Source organism: Malaya genurostris, chromosome 3, assembly GCF_030247185.1.
Source record: "Malaya genurostris strain Urasoe2022 chromosome 3, Malgen_1.1, whole genome shotgun sequence".
Classification (NCBI taxonomy): domain Eukaryota; kingdom Metazoa; phylum Arthropoda; class Insecta; order Diptera; family Culicidae; genus Malaya; species Malaya genurostris.
In genome coordinates this window covers 194259114-194274866 of record NC_080572.1, presented here as the reverse complement: position 1 = coordinate 194274866, position 15753 = coordinate 194259114, and the positions used below count along the sequence as shown (strand labels likewise).

At 36.0% G+C, this 15753-nt stretch overlaps 1 protein-coding gene across 1 annotated transcript; it reads right to left on the bottom strand.

Moving 5' to 3' along the window:
* Positions 1 to 2824: 2824 nt before the first annotated feature.
* LOC131436604 (adenosine deaminase 2-like) lies at positions 2825 to 14614 on the bottom strand. The gene is made up of 3 exons (XM_058605420.1): positions 14275 to 14614; positions 3377 to 4559; positions 2825 to 3314 (listed from the first exon to the last, which is right to left on the bottom strand). The coding sequence occupies exons 2-3, from the start codon at positions 4535 to 4537 to the stop codon at positions 2871 to 2873; spliced, it is 1605 nt and encodes a 534-aa protein (XP_058461403.1). The 5' UTR covers positions 4538 to 4559; positions 14275 to 14614; the 3' UTR covers positions 2825 to 2870.
* Between the last annotated feature and the right edge of the window lie 1139 nt (positions 14615 to 15753).

Here is a 15753-nt window from a genome sequence, read left to right as displayed (position 1 = left end):
ATTTTTTTTTATGTCATTTGATAATCATATCGAGATTGTTACAATATTTTTGCTGTATGTATGTATGTATGTATGTGTGAAGCCACCATCAGTTCAAGGCATTACCAGTGGATGCAGGTAGACTTACAGTAGATCCGAATTTGATTATCAGATAACTTTCATATTACTGCTGTTAAGAAGGCCAAAATGGACTTTGAGAACCCGGCGCCTTCCAGCAATAACATCCGGCCATATAATAAAAGAATTCGCTGTACCAGCTTAAACCTGCCTGATGGTTTGTTTGTTAGAAGGGTGCGTCTTACTCATTTCAGACCTTCTGGGGAAAACACACAGCTTTCCCCTGTGAATCGGGTTGACATTTCACTCCTTCATCCAGTCATTCACTTGTAAGATACCCTGATGCACTCCCATCCCTCTTCCCTTACAATGTACTTGAGCATAGTATTATATAATGTAACATAATACACTTTAATATAATTTCCGGCAGTATAATACAATAAAACACAATATAGTATAAAACGGTGCAAAATCGTATGGTACAGTGTATTATAGTCTACTATAATATTTTATGATGAATATAATAGTATCATAATGTTATGTGACATAATATAGTAAAATATACCATAATATATTATAATATAGTTTGGTCACTATACGACACTGAATATAATAAAATATTATTATGCATAAAATATAAAAATGTAATACATCACAATGCAATATAATACACTTATAATTGTGTATTAAAAAATGCATTACAATACTATATAAAACAATACCAAACATTGTACCATAATATAGTATAATATAGTACAATGTAATATAATATAATACCACAAAATATGACGTAATATAATATGATACAATTTAATAATATATGTGTAAAGTGAAATGTTTAGTATGGAAATGAAAATGTAGCTGATAATGATAAAGATTATAATAATGGTAACAATAGTAATAATAATAATAATAGTAATAAAAATAATAATAATAATAATAATAGTAATAATAATAATAATAATAATAATAATAATAATAATAATAATAATAATAATAATAATAATAATAATAATAATAATAATACTAATAATAATAATAATAATAATAATAATAATAATAATAATAATAATAATAATAATAATAATAATAATAATAATAATAATAATAATAATAATAATAATAATACTTATATACTACAAAATAATATAATATAACATAATATAGTAAAATATATTTTAATTTAATATAATATAATACAATGTCATACAATATAATATATTATAAATCAATATATAAAATAACAGTTACTGTAGAGTGTCAGTTATGCTCTTCTATCTTCGCAGTACTGCAGGAAGTAGAATATTTCTCTTCTAATAAGAATAATAATATCCACATCTATAAAAATAATATATGTTATTATTATTGATGACAAATTAATAATACTAACAATAAATATAATAATGAAAATAATAAAAAAAACAACATAATATAGTACAATGAATTATATAATAAATAATAGAATGAATAAAACACAACAGGAACCAGTGAGGACCAAGCTCACCTTGTGATGACCTTGATCTTTAGTTAAAATTTACTTTAAAAATGATAACTTATAAGGAAAACAAATTTATATTTTGCGCAGAGGTACGTAGTACTACTCATAATAAACCCTATAATATAATATAACATAATATAATAGAATACAATATAATATAATATATTATAATATAATACCATATAATATGATATAATGCAATGCAGTATAATACCATACAACATAGTATATAATAACATAAAATAGTGTAAGCCGATAATATGTGAAATTATATGCTATGATACAATATAACAGTTAATGTCGCAGTGTAAGTTACGCTCTTCTAATAATAATAATAATAATAATAATAATAATAATAATAATAACAATAATAATAATAATAATAATAATAATAATACATGATGTAATAAACAACAGAATTATATGTTGTAATATACTATGATAAACACTGCACTTTAGGATGGGCTTCAACCTACAAGCCATTTCGCACCCTCTCATTCTGCTACTAACGCAGAAGGCGATAGCACCCAGTCGACGCCGTTCTATTGATCAAATGTCATCATAGACGCTCGGGGAGGCATGAGATAGGGACTTGTGAGGACTTAGTTATCTCACCATTTGACGACCGAGATTGTTACAATATTTTTGCTGTGCATAAATTTGTTGTGCCGCCAGTATACGCATATTCCTTCCCACATAGATTGCACTTCACCTTTCGTCACTTTTGGTACACGTCGAAAAATTTCCGCCCGCCACTCTCTGTTGATTTCACATTTTACTTATTTTCTCAACAATTTTCATTTCATAACCTTTATGTCGATACACAAATACTAACTATAAGCTAATTCCTATTGCTATTATCCCATCGCTATTAAGCGCACTGAAAAGGAGTGTGAAAAATTGAAATGATTGAATCCTCTTAGAGTATGACCGAGGCGAAGATTGTCGAGAACGAATTTCAACGACGGCTAGTCCACATCATACCAATCGCTCTGATCGCTCTGATGCGATATCGATACCAAAAATACCCGATTCTTGAAAAAAAGTATCGATACATCAAAGTATCGACTCGGTATCGGACATCCCTAACATACGTTTGTAACCGGATTTGCTACGAAACAGCATGCAAGGATGAGTGCGCTTTGCACTTTGTTCATGAACGCATTGTTTCCAAGCAGCTCGTTCCAAAGGAAATTTCTTCAACCTCAATTGGTACTGGTCGATAATAAAATTACAATACTATGCTAACGCAAATGAATAAAGGAGTAGTTTCCACAACATAAATAACATTCATATTTTCATCACTGGAGCTAATTTATTCAAAGTCAAGCCTCGTTATTTCCTTAGCCAGCTGCTTCATCATCTTGTGCCAGGAATGTTTCCAGGTGCGTTTCGCAGTTTCCTTTTCGGTCTGATTCATGGCACTATACTCCAGAGAATTTATGGCTAGCTTTTTAAGCAATCTTAGATCGTGATGTGCGGATGCGATTCCCACGAACGCCATGTAAAAATCGTGACTCAACGGACTCGCTCGCCAGAAGGATGGATCGTCCGAAGAAACTACCACCGGGTAGTTATCCGAGAAGAATACCACCGCAGGATGGTTTCGGTAGTCGTCGACCAGCTTCAGGACCTGATTTGAAATTGGGTTAATTTCAACACAAATTTGTCTTCGTTTTACTATCTTCATCAGATTGGGATGTTTGAGCAATGCAAAACCGTGACCAATGCGTTGGGTTCCCAGCAGAATGGCATCAATCTTTGAAAGAGAAGAAATTAATCCGTTCAATCGGTTTGGGTTAATTACACATCAGCACTAACCATATTCTGATCGGTCCTCATCCCATACCAATTGGTTTCTCCTGCGTGAAAGAAAAACCGAACGGAATCCGGTAACATTAATAGCTGAGGAACGAAATCTATCAACGGTCTTCCGGTGTCTTCTTGACCGACCAGGTCGAAACCAGCAACGAAGTTCGGAAACTTGCCATGTAAACTTTTTGCGATCTCAATGTATCCATCGAAAATGGTGTCATTGGCAAATCGAGCCGGAGCGTAAATGAATTTCACTCCGATAAACTGCGGATGTGATTGTTTGAATTTGTCGGTTTCATCGACGTGTATTTGAATAATTTCCTCCGGAGAGTAGATTTTTCCGGTCAAATCGTACACCGGCGGTAGAACACCGCGAAATTCCAAGTATTGAACATTGTCGTCATACAGCTCTTGCAACGAATCATAGAAATACTGCCTCCAGACCGGTTCGTAGGTTATAATTGGATTCAACGTGACGAATATATCCTGAAATCTTCCCCAAACGTCGTTAATGCTTTTATATGTAATCGTTGGATTCGCGGTGTAGAGATCAAACAGTTTTCTAATTTTACTATCATATACGAAAGCAGACATTTCTTCCCGAAGGTCGGATACAAGTTTCCAATCATCGCCTAATGGCTGTTCAACAGAAAATATAAACTCGGGATCGTCAGAAGCGTCGAAGCCTCCTTTCTGCCATAGATTCTTTCTGTATGTGGCTTTCACAATCAGATCGATGCTTCCGATTGCGGTGTCATGAGCATGCAGCACGGCTCCTTTGGGAAGCCTCTGAATAAACTGATACAGTTTCGATTCGTTGAATCGCTCTAGCACTTCGAAAAAGTGCCGGGCCGGAATGAATTCGTAACTGTCATTGAATCCATGCTCCAGCTCCTCCCGTTTCAGTTTCATCACATATTCGTTGACGACCAGTTCGTCATTCGATAGACTCAGATTGGCACCGAGGAAGTGATGCTCTTCCTCCTCGATGAACCGTTTGCGAATGTGTTTATACTCTTCGAAGGAAGGCCTTTGATTGCCGGTGTGTCTATCGTCGAGATCATCTTCGAATACCGCCGCCATCAGCATGTTTGCTCGGTGCATTTTGGCGGACATTGCAATGTACAGCAGAAACAGAAAAAATCTCATCTTCGGTTGCGACGTCATCGGATGAAAACACACGGAGAAGCTGAAAGATTAACATTAATTAGTGGAAATATTGATAATTAAAACTGTTTACATACATCTAAAGCTGGATGCCGATATCTTGGCCTCCGATAAACTTCATGTATATTAGGATCGAAAATATCGAAAGTAGTAGGCTTTTGTTTATCAAATTACACTAAAAACTGTAATTCTCCAAAGTTGACATTTGAATTCACTTATTGTTATAAGTGTTGATTTTTATTCTCTCAATTATTCACGTTGATTGACGGAGCTAATTACTGTGTCACGTTTGCCAGAACGTTGAATGTGATGTGCCGAAACAATCGGTCTAGACAGGCTAGTGAAACACAATGTTGTTATCTGCGGTTTTGATATCACGTATTCTACTCACACTCGCATTTCAGTTCTATATGCAAAATCGGTATGTTAAGTGAAACACGATCCTAAGAGAGACGATGTCACATGTGACGCAATTAAATGGGCAATTCCAAAAATGGGTACCGTCAATTGTGCCGTTTTACCAAGTAATAAGTAGTATATTTTTTAAAAATACTTTTGAATTTCATGTTGAAATAACTTGAGATCGGCTTATCCCAGATAATGGGCTATGGACGAATTTATTTTTTCTAAACTGTACAATTATATTCTAGTGAGGGGACGGGTATAGTGTGATGGGTAAGTCGATGCCTTTCACGCAGCTCGCCTGGGTTCGATTCCCAACCCCGCACATAGGGTCAGAAAGTTTTTCTGGCCCAAAGAGGCGAATGACCTTAAGGTTAAAACCTCTGTAATCGAAACAAAAAAAAATATTCTAGTGACTAACAGTTTGAAGATTTGTATATGTCTGTTAATTATTTCTGTTGGAACTTATAAATTTTTTAGAAGGCACTAATAAATAAAAAGATTAAAATAGAATTATTGCATGTGTTTAATTTAATTTATAAATGACATTTACCGTTCGACTCAGTTCGTCGAGATCGCAAAATGTGTGTGTTTATGGGACATTCTTTTATAAACAGTACACCGAAAAGAAGTTCACATTTTAAAATTGGCTCAAAAATTATTAGGCATTTTCGATAAAAATTATATTTTTTAAAGTTTTCTTCGTTATTATAATTTTTTTAAGTTTAGACGATTGAAATTTATCATATTCAGTTCTAGTGATCGGATCAATCCCATTGTTTACACAATCTATCTTGTTACAAGGGCTACAATATTTTGCACAAACAAATGGAAAATCCGGAGTAGTTCGATCCCAAGCTGGTTTCTAGGTACATTGTCAACTATCAAACAGTACGGAACATCCTTGCCAGCAAAGGATACAAGCCGTCATGAAACATCCGAACCGGACCGTAAAGCAGAATTCCTCAGCAAAAACGAGTGTAAGGCTTTTGTACGACTATTGTTTTGACGAAACACAAGAACTTCGATCGCTGTTGAAATATACATAAAACTTGATTTCAAGCTGCTTCCCGGTCGAAAGTTTTACATCGCTACTTAACACGGGAATGAACCGGGAAGGCTCAAACCCGTGTTTGTCGACAAGTTCACGAATAAGGGCTTGATATTGCAGGCAATTTGCAGTTGTGGCCCGAAAACGGAACCATTTGTTACATCCTCGACGATGACATCCTAGGTTTACATCGAAGGATGCTTAAAAAAATAACGCATGATGTAAATTCAAGCATACCGTATTTTTGTGAGTGATAACGCAATATTACATCTATTGATACGTTAATTGAAATTTTGTGCCTAATTTGCTGTCAAATTCAGCTGTGAATGGGTTTCCAGAGGTGTATTGCCAAAATCTTTTTTTGTCCCCAAGCTAGTGAATACTTGCCCCCGGAATTTCAACGAATTGGAAATTACTTGGCTATTTCAAAGCAGCGACTTCGACGAAGCAACGGAGGTCAGCTTGCAAATGCGGGTAAAATGGAAGAACTGTGCTGATTCTGTGTCCGTTTTCACTGTGCCACTGTGCTGGGCTCCATCAAAAGAAAGCTGTTACTTTGAAGTAAATCAATATTAAATTTTTCGAACTTATTGATTCCCAGATTATTGATTTTATTGTGAACACTAGTTTACTTTTAGTCAGCCTTTCAATTTTAACAGTGTTTTGTCGTTAGATACCATGTGAAGAAGAGCAAATTCATTAACTGACATTAAATTATTGTTTGGATACGACTGACAGAATTAGATTCAAATGAATGGTTTTATAATCCTATAGAAAATTCCAGAATTTCATCTGGATCCGATTTCCGATTCCGGAATTGCAGGATGAAGAGTGTTGAACATTTCAAGCAGTTATACAGAGCAGTGATGCCAAACACGGAGAAGTGGGGTTGCTGGAGGCTTCAAGTAGTTCCAATCGTCATAAACTCTAAACTGAAACGAACTCACTTTTATCAGCGATGGCGTGAACAACTTTAACAATCTTAATTCAAATAAAAGTTCTTATGATTCCAGACATAAATTCCGAATTTCATCTGGATCTTACTTCTTGTTCCGGAATTACAAGGAGTCAAAAAGCTGAAACCGTATTATAAAGCGCACCGGTACGAACATGCGCTGGTACGGAATAAGAAAACACAACAGTGCCTCCACTAACGAAGCACGCTGTGTGTGGTATTTGATTTCATACGCTCGATAAAGAAAACGAAAACCAACACTAAAGCCCGATTTGAAAAGAAAAGCAAGACCATCGGCCCCGAGCATACATGAGTCCATGTTTCCAACCGTTTCGAAGATAACGGAACCACGCCACAGGCACAATTGTCTGTTACTGGTGTGTGATTTTTTTTTGAATGCGGTGCCGAGGTAAAGATATGATAATGAAAGATAAAAAAGTACGGGTGTGTAATGTCAGAGACATAACTGGATGTCGTGAATACGAATAAAACTGACAGGATTTGTATACACTTTCGAATTAGAATTGATAGTTTTGATCGATTGTGTGAATTGCGAAACTTTCCCCCTTTTCACTGCTAAAATTTTAAACGATTTTTGACGTCGATTATCCCATTTCGGATTTGCATATTTCATTGAAAGAAACTATCAAGATGCTGTACAGGATTCATTTTTGCCTTTTAGAAGGACCAAATTGTGGAATTCTCTACACGGGCAAAATTCCGATTCTTGAAATGAGCAAAACTAGTCATGATTTGGGGAAAATAATATATTTTCATGTTATGATAATACCATGATTAAAATTTCTCGGATCATGATCCATTCGGACTGATTTCTATGAAATTTAAACGTAACTCACTTGAAGCTGTTGGGTATAACTTCAGGCGTGTTTCTGATACGATGGTAATTTTGCAACATAAACTCAGGCGTTATGTGTGATTTTTGCAACGATGGTCATTTTTGCAATATAAATTCAGTGAAACGCACGACGAATTTCTTTTAAAATGAAAATATTCTGTTTTTGAAATACGACGACGCAAGAGATAACGTGTTTACTTGCGTTCATTACTTCAGTTTAATTAATCAAAATGGTTGAACAAAATATTTTTCTGATTTTCGTTAGATGGTGTTCCAAATTCACAATCGAATTAAACGCTAGCTCTCGGAATATTATTCTAGCAACAACGATCACATCAAATATGTAAAAATACATTCGAACAAAACGTAACATTGATGTCTGTCAAATGAAAAGCGTAGCCGTGCTTAGTCTCTAATGATGTCAATTTTCGGTTCATTATCTTGATTTTTATGTTATGTTTAATTCTCTATCAGCCGGTGAGTGAAACAAAACGAATAATAAATTAATATGCTTCAGGATAAAGTAAACATTTTCAGTAGGTCTTGCTTCTTAATGTCTGCTTTTTGCTTTACCATTAATCTATTAAGCTATCACATCACTTGAGGCAGAGGGTTCAAGGTGATATCCGGGTAGAAAATTAGAGTTACGCATTTTCGAACCATGATTAATTTTCGTGGGAGAAGAGTTATTGCTCATGATTTCATGATAAGTTAAAATGATTGGTTTCATGATTTTCTAATCATAACACAGTAACGGATTTCTTTCCGTGTACAATATTTAGCACAGTTCGGAACATTTATCTCGAACGATTTTTGCACAGCGAAAAGTGCACGAAGCAAATCAAATTATTTTGGATTTTCACTAAACTGATTATTTCTACCTTCGATTTGCAAACAAGTAATCTTAATAGTTTTTTAGATAACATTTAGAGCCATTAGAACGGCTGATTTTATATAATGTTGTTCACTTTTCGTTTTTTGTATTCTTTCTCTCCAATGCAAACCACCAGAAGCTGATGCAATCGTTCTTGCTTGAATTGAAACTATCTTTGCGTACAAACCGACACATCCGCTCGCAGTGCCAAATGATGCGAAACTGGTTTAATGCGTCTTCTCGACATGACGACCGGAATGCAAATGAGAACTACGACCTGAGCGTTTGAGATTTCAACCACGCAGAAGATGCGCTCTCCGATGCCGCTGTTTGAACACGTCTTCTCGCCCCGACGTCCGCTTCCATCCAACACACAAGGAGAAATTATCGATTTTCGACCACGGTTCCCCTTTTATAACGTTCAGCTGAAGATATGTGCCTGACTACCTCAAAATCGTCGTCTTTGCGCGAAAAACCCAAGCAAAAGTAAAGAGTTTTCCGCGATGTTTTAAAATTTTCAGAAAACTTAATTTTTAATTGTGGTTATCGCACACTGTTGAAAATATTATCCTAAATTCCTGATCATATTTTTGATGAAATAGTGAAAGAATTATGTTGCTGCCATTAATACAAGTCGAAATATTAACGATTAAGTTCTGCCCATTCTTCCATATGGCAAATTTTGAAAAGGCGCCCCATAGTAAAGTAAGTCGTATTCAAGACAAAAGTGTCTAACCTTCATATAGTTGACAACACAAAAAAGTACGAAATTTTTGAAACAGATTGTCAAAACACCTCTAATATTTATTCTCATCGCAAATTAGTTGATTGTAGGTCGAGTATTCCGCAAAATGATGTGGTTGCTAAATAATACGATCGTCTTATATTTAAATGGATCATTAAAATTTTTGAATGTCTTGAAATTTATCATTTCATTGAAAAATTTTTGACAGAAAATGATTTCGAGTTTGTTGTATTGAAGCAGCCATTTGCGAAATCAAATTGAATAAGAGTAATAGTTCTTCAAATCCTGTTTATTTAGAAACGGTTTAGTGTTAGATAAAGGAATAGATAAAGTCACTTGTTTATGCGCGCATTTAAAAAATTCACACAGATTTCAAGAAAACTATTTTGGGCAAGATTATTGTAGGTATTTGTCATAGTTGCCAAGAAAGTTCTGTGAGGCAAATTGGTAAAAAACGTTTTTGGTTGAAACCAAAACATAGCACATATTCACACCTAATGTGTTAAAAAATGGAGTAATTTAAAAAAATCTTTGTTACCCTATTCTCGCATGTCATTATTTTCGCGTGAATCACATAAGAAAATAGGATATTTTATTCATTCAAAGAAAAGCCTTTGACATTCCTTTTGTGGAATTTGGCTTTTATGTTTAAACAGACTTCGGCGCCGATTCAGAGTGTACAGAATCATTGCATGGCTAGAACTACGATCCTACTGACACTAAGAATCCTTCCGGGTCGGGGCACGAACATACGACACCTGGGTTGAAAAACTAGCTCGGGCGTCATTTAGTTATTTCTCTTATAGAAAAATCCCAAATTTGTCAACAATAATTTTTGCCTATCTCCATATTTTTTATATATATTTAGGCACACTGCTTAAGCTCTAAGATGCCAAGGGTATTTTCTAATCTTAATTAACGACTAACTTAAAACTAGAATAGTATCATTAGATTATGTCGTCTCGAATTTTCGAAAATCCAGCTTTCAGTTGGCGTTCGGCAGTGGTCGGTGAATTGATTGCATGACTTCCAGATGGCGCTATCTATGGCCGCTTCCTTTCGGTTCGTGTGGGTCCGCGGGAAACACCCCCAGGCTACGAAGGCCCGGCGGGTGGCCCGCATGCTGGTCATCGACTGGAGCGTAGGACCGTAGGCGGTGATGGTGATGTTACGAAGAGAATGAGAGAAAAAAAAGTAAATATTGTGGAAACCGAGGTAAATAGGGGGTATGGAAACAAAATGTCTGAAAACTACAGAGATCTAATTAGTTGCCATCGAGATGGTGAAGAGACGAAAAAAGGGGGAACGAAAAGTTAGTGACAAAAAAAGATCTTGTTAGTTCCAATGAAGATGGTGGACAGGGACGGTGATCGAGAGAATCGGGCGGATGTTAGTGTCTAACCTGTAGGTGGAGATTATACTTTCTGAGCGAGGTATAACAGATTACACTTGGATATTAATGTGTTTGAGGTACTGGTATATAAGCCACTGCCTATCTCTATAGAAAGGTGTTAGAATTGCTGGAAAAACCGACTTTCGAACGGAGCCTCGGAGACCCATAGTGTTATATACCATTCGACTCAGTTCGACGAATTCGGAAAATGTCTCTGTGTGTGTGTGTGAGAGAGAGAGAGAGAAAGTGTGTGTGTGGGTGGTGGGTGGATGTGGTAGGGTGGTTCTGTGTGTGGGTGAGAGAGAGATAGTGTGTGTGTGTGTTTGTGTGCAATTTCCGAAGATATTTTTACCGCTCAATTATCTCAGAGATGGCTGAACCGATTTTAACAAACAAAATGTTTATAGAAGAAGAATTTTTCACTTATTTTATGATTTAGCGCTCACTTATCAAATTGGAATAACTTGGCGAAATAAGATATAATAACTAATTTTGATGCTGAACAGATGTACAATTTATTGATTCCTTAGATGAAATATCAATAAAATATCAAACATCTCTATGACAGCACAGAAAACATCAAGACAAGATATGATGGTAGAATGTGTATTATTTTGATCTTTGTTTGTTATTTACATTTACCCGGGATGAGACACCGCTTCTCTTATTCATTTGAATTGGAAAAATTTTTTTTGAAGAGCTGCAGACTTGTTTTTTTCATTTTGCTCAACCCAACCCATCCGAGATGATATTAAAAAAAACCTATCTTAATCCACCTAGTGGTGTAATGATGCCTTTCTCATATCAATCATACCTATATAATACTGTGGTATTCTTCAAAATTATTTTTCTTCGATTCTTAAAAGAAAAATCGAAATAGATTTGTTTGACCGTCTACTGATAAAAACTATCAATTGGAAAAGTTTTGAGGTCGATTTAGAAAACTTTTTACTCTTTTCAGTGATGGTATAAAATTTTTAACACACTTTACCCTATATTTCCGGATCCGGAAGTCGGATCCGAATAAAATTCAGGAATTACGTATGGGACCACAGGAACTTTCATTTGAACCTAAGTTTGTGAAAATCGGTCGCGCCATCTATGAGAAAAGTTAGAACACATATTTTCATTTTTTTGCACATTTTACCCCATAAAGTTAGTGCAAAAAACGTTACACATACACACACAGACATTTTGCGTACTTGACGAACTGAGTCGAATGGTATATGACACTCGGCCCTCCGGGCCTTGGTTCAAACGTCGGTTTTCACAGTGATTGCATAACCAAAAAAGGCAAAAAAAAATTTTCATCGATTCTTAAAAGAACAACCGAAATCGGTTTATTTGACCGTCTACTGATAAAAACCATCAAATTGGAAAAGATTTGAGGTCGATTTAGAAATTTTTTTTAGGTTTTTCCCCATTTTCAGTTATGGTGTACAATTTTTAACACACTTTACCCTATATTTCCGGATCCGGAAGTCGGATCCGCATGAAATTCAGGAATAACGCATCGGACCAAAGGACCTTTCATTTGAACCTAAGTTTGTGAAAATCGGTCGCGCCATCTATGAGAAAAGTTAAAACACATATTTTCTTTTTTTTGCACATTTTACCCCATAACTCTCGAACCGGAAGTCGGATAGAAATAATATTCAGGAATTTTGTATGGGACCTCAAGACCTTTCATTTGAATCAAAGTTTGTGAAAATCGATTAAGCCATCTCTGAGAAAAGTTAGTGCACTTATTTTCACAATTTTTTGCACATTTTACCCCATAATTCCGGAACCGGAAGTCGGATCCAAATAATATTCAGGAATTTTGTATGGGACCACAAGACCTTTCATTTGAATCTAAGTTTGTGAAAATCGGTTTAGCCATCTCCGAGAAAAGTTAGTGCAAAAAAACGTTTCATACACACATACGCACATACACACACACACACATACACACACATACACACACAGACATTTTGCGTACTCGACGAACTGAGTCGAATGGTATATGACACTCGGCCCTCCGGGCCTCGGTTCAAAAGTCGGTTTTCACAGTGATTGCATAACCTTTCTATATGAAAAAGGCAAAAATCCATTATCAATCACAGAGAAAAGATTACTCTTTAAAATGAATATAATTATATGAATATCTGTGACAATTTAACAATACTAAAAAATTTACCTTTTTGACCCAGTCTCTCCTACTAATTGATTATATGAAGACTAAGTAAATGAGAATTAGTGCTTAATTGTCTAATCTAACCGTATCTAGCCGTCTCATACTGTAAAACGTACCGAATATTCTCTTTTTGGCTATCTCTATATAAAAGATATAAATATACTGAAAACCCCAAATTTTGATCAGACCCCAGACGGACACTTTAGGGTTCAGAGATATAACGGTATAAGTTACGTAGCGGACAAATCAAAGAAAACAAAAAGTCGTATGTATACTCAATGGAAGCATCTAATGCAGATATAAGACAATAGTGTACTATATCTGCCTCAAATACGTATGTAAATCGAATATAGGATTTGGTAGTTACTTTAGAAATGCGCTCAGTTATCTCGAACATGACATATTCGATCTAGACAATCGTCCGCTCGCTTGAAAGCTATTATTAGATTATTGATGAATTTCGAACATAGCATGACTGACACTTCATGTTCCGGAGATACACTGGGATAAGTGATGTAACCGACAAACCATATTTATTTTGAATTCACATAATTTTCTCGTATTGTCGACAAACTTGAACTCATTTGAAAGTTGCAAACTGGTCAATGTTTAGGTTTAAATGAATTATTTTGACTGCTTTCGGCTTCGCAATTATTACCCATTAAGGTGACGTAAGCGCACTGTTGTTAAATACCGGAATCAAAATAGAAATTATTGTTTTTATTTCTATTACCCTGGAATTCCCAACTGAAACTTAAACCTGTTTATTATTTTGTTTTATTCATTGCATCGTGATTCATAGATCAGTTTCAAGTAAACGGTGACGTTCTTGAGTTCAATATCGCGTTTGACTATGAAATTTTGAAAGCACCGGAGAAACGAATACAAAACAAACGAGCAAATTAAGTGACGAAATGCAAATACGATTGCTGTGTAGACGCTCTACGACTCTGGTTCACAGTCAAAACAAGGCAAAATCGCCAATAATATTTTTATGACATCTTCACTCCTACGATAGCCAGTAACAATCAATTTATCAGATAGAATAAATCAAAGAGAACAAAGCACACTTAATATGACATAAATTGCGTTGAAGAAGCCGGAATTCCAAAGTAAATTAAACAACTACAACTGTGCCACGCAAAGGCACATCCGAATCCCATATAAAACACCAAATAAGCAATTTGCAATCACATCGTCTTCACTTACAAAGTGAACCAGTCAATCAGTTGCACCAAATTGTACAGCTTTTGAATGAGCACTCTGGGTTCTGATCAATACTTACCAATCAAGTGTGGATTCGAAAACGGCAGTACGAACATTCAGCAAATGTTTCAGTTGATGAACAAACGAGCCTTCGCCTTCCCGGGAAGTTCAGCAATGGAAGCAAATCCCGCCCCAAAGAGCTCACAGCTCATGCGAAAGGTTAAACTAAATTAGAAGTCGAACACGTTATTCCAATCACTATCCTATATCAGCGCGACTATATGTATAACGACCGGCCGCTAATGCTATCGGTGCGGTACTGGATAGGCCGGGTTGACTCTGCTGATATACAAACCACAACACCCGTCCCCGTCACTCTGCCCATTGAGCACCGACTCGATCCCGGTGCGGTAGGATCACTCATTCTCCCGTTCGAACGCGGGCTGAACGAATGAATTCAGTTGGAGCTAGTGAAGCCGGAGTCAGTCACCCATAATTTAATTTACAATCACATCATGCTGAAAGGCAATATGTATCTAGAAGGGAAAGAGACGACGTGTGTCACGGAGACATAGAGAACCGGAGTCATAAACATAACAAACTTTTACGGCACGATGCATCTCGCGGATGGTATTTGTCGGGAAGGAATCGCAAGCTCTAGACAGTAATTTACGAATTCTATCTCCACTTTTCACACCGTTCGCTGCGTTTGATTGAGAGGTTGTAACTAATATTTTCTTTCCCACATCTTAATTTCAATGTCTAGTTTGAGTGAGATCTTCATTAATGTACATCCATATTGAAAAAAAGTTCTGTTATTGCTTGGGCACTGGATCTTGAAAGGGCAATGAACCATTCACTTCTACTTCTAGTGTCAGCTTCTGTAAGATTCTAGGGCAACATATAATATTAGCACTCGTCTCAAGCACCATTGATGAAAACATGAAACCAGCTCACTAGTGTTTTATAATGATACTTCTTCTTGTATTGCGACAGAGAGTTGTTTATTTTTTTCAGTTCCTTTGAAATAAGTAATAAGAATCGTCTTCCCGAATGAAAAGCGATAACAAACTAATATAATAATATCTCTGTACTATCTTTACTTAATAATTTTCTGTCGTCTATCACCAATAGGTAAGGAATTCGTAGGGCTATACCAAACGGGCTTCATATTCACGATAAGACAAATACTCCAGAAGTGTCGTGAATACAACGTACCCACGCGTCACCTATTCATTGAATTCAAAGCGGCATACCACACAATCGATCGAGAACAGCTATGGCAGGTTATGCACGAATATGGTTTCACGGATAAACTGATACGATTGCTCAAAGCCACTATGGATATCTGGGACACTCTCGAGACTCGTCGAATCTCGGAAAGGGCCACGACATGGTGATGTCTCTTGGTTAATATTGCTTTGGAAGGTGTAATTCGAAGAGCGAAGATCGACACGAGTGGTACGATCTTCCGAAAGCCCGTATAGCGTTTTGGCTTCGCTAATAATGTTGATATTATGACACGTAACCTTGAGAAGATGACGAAAACATACATCGG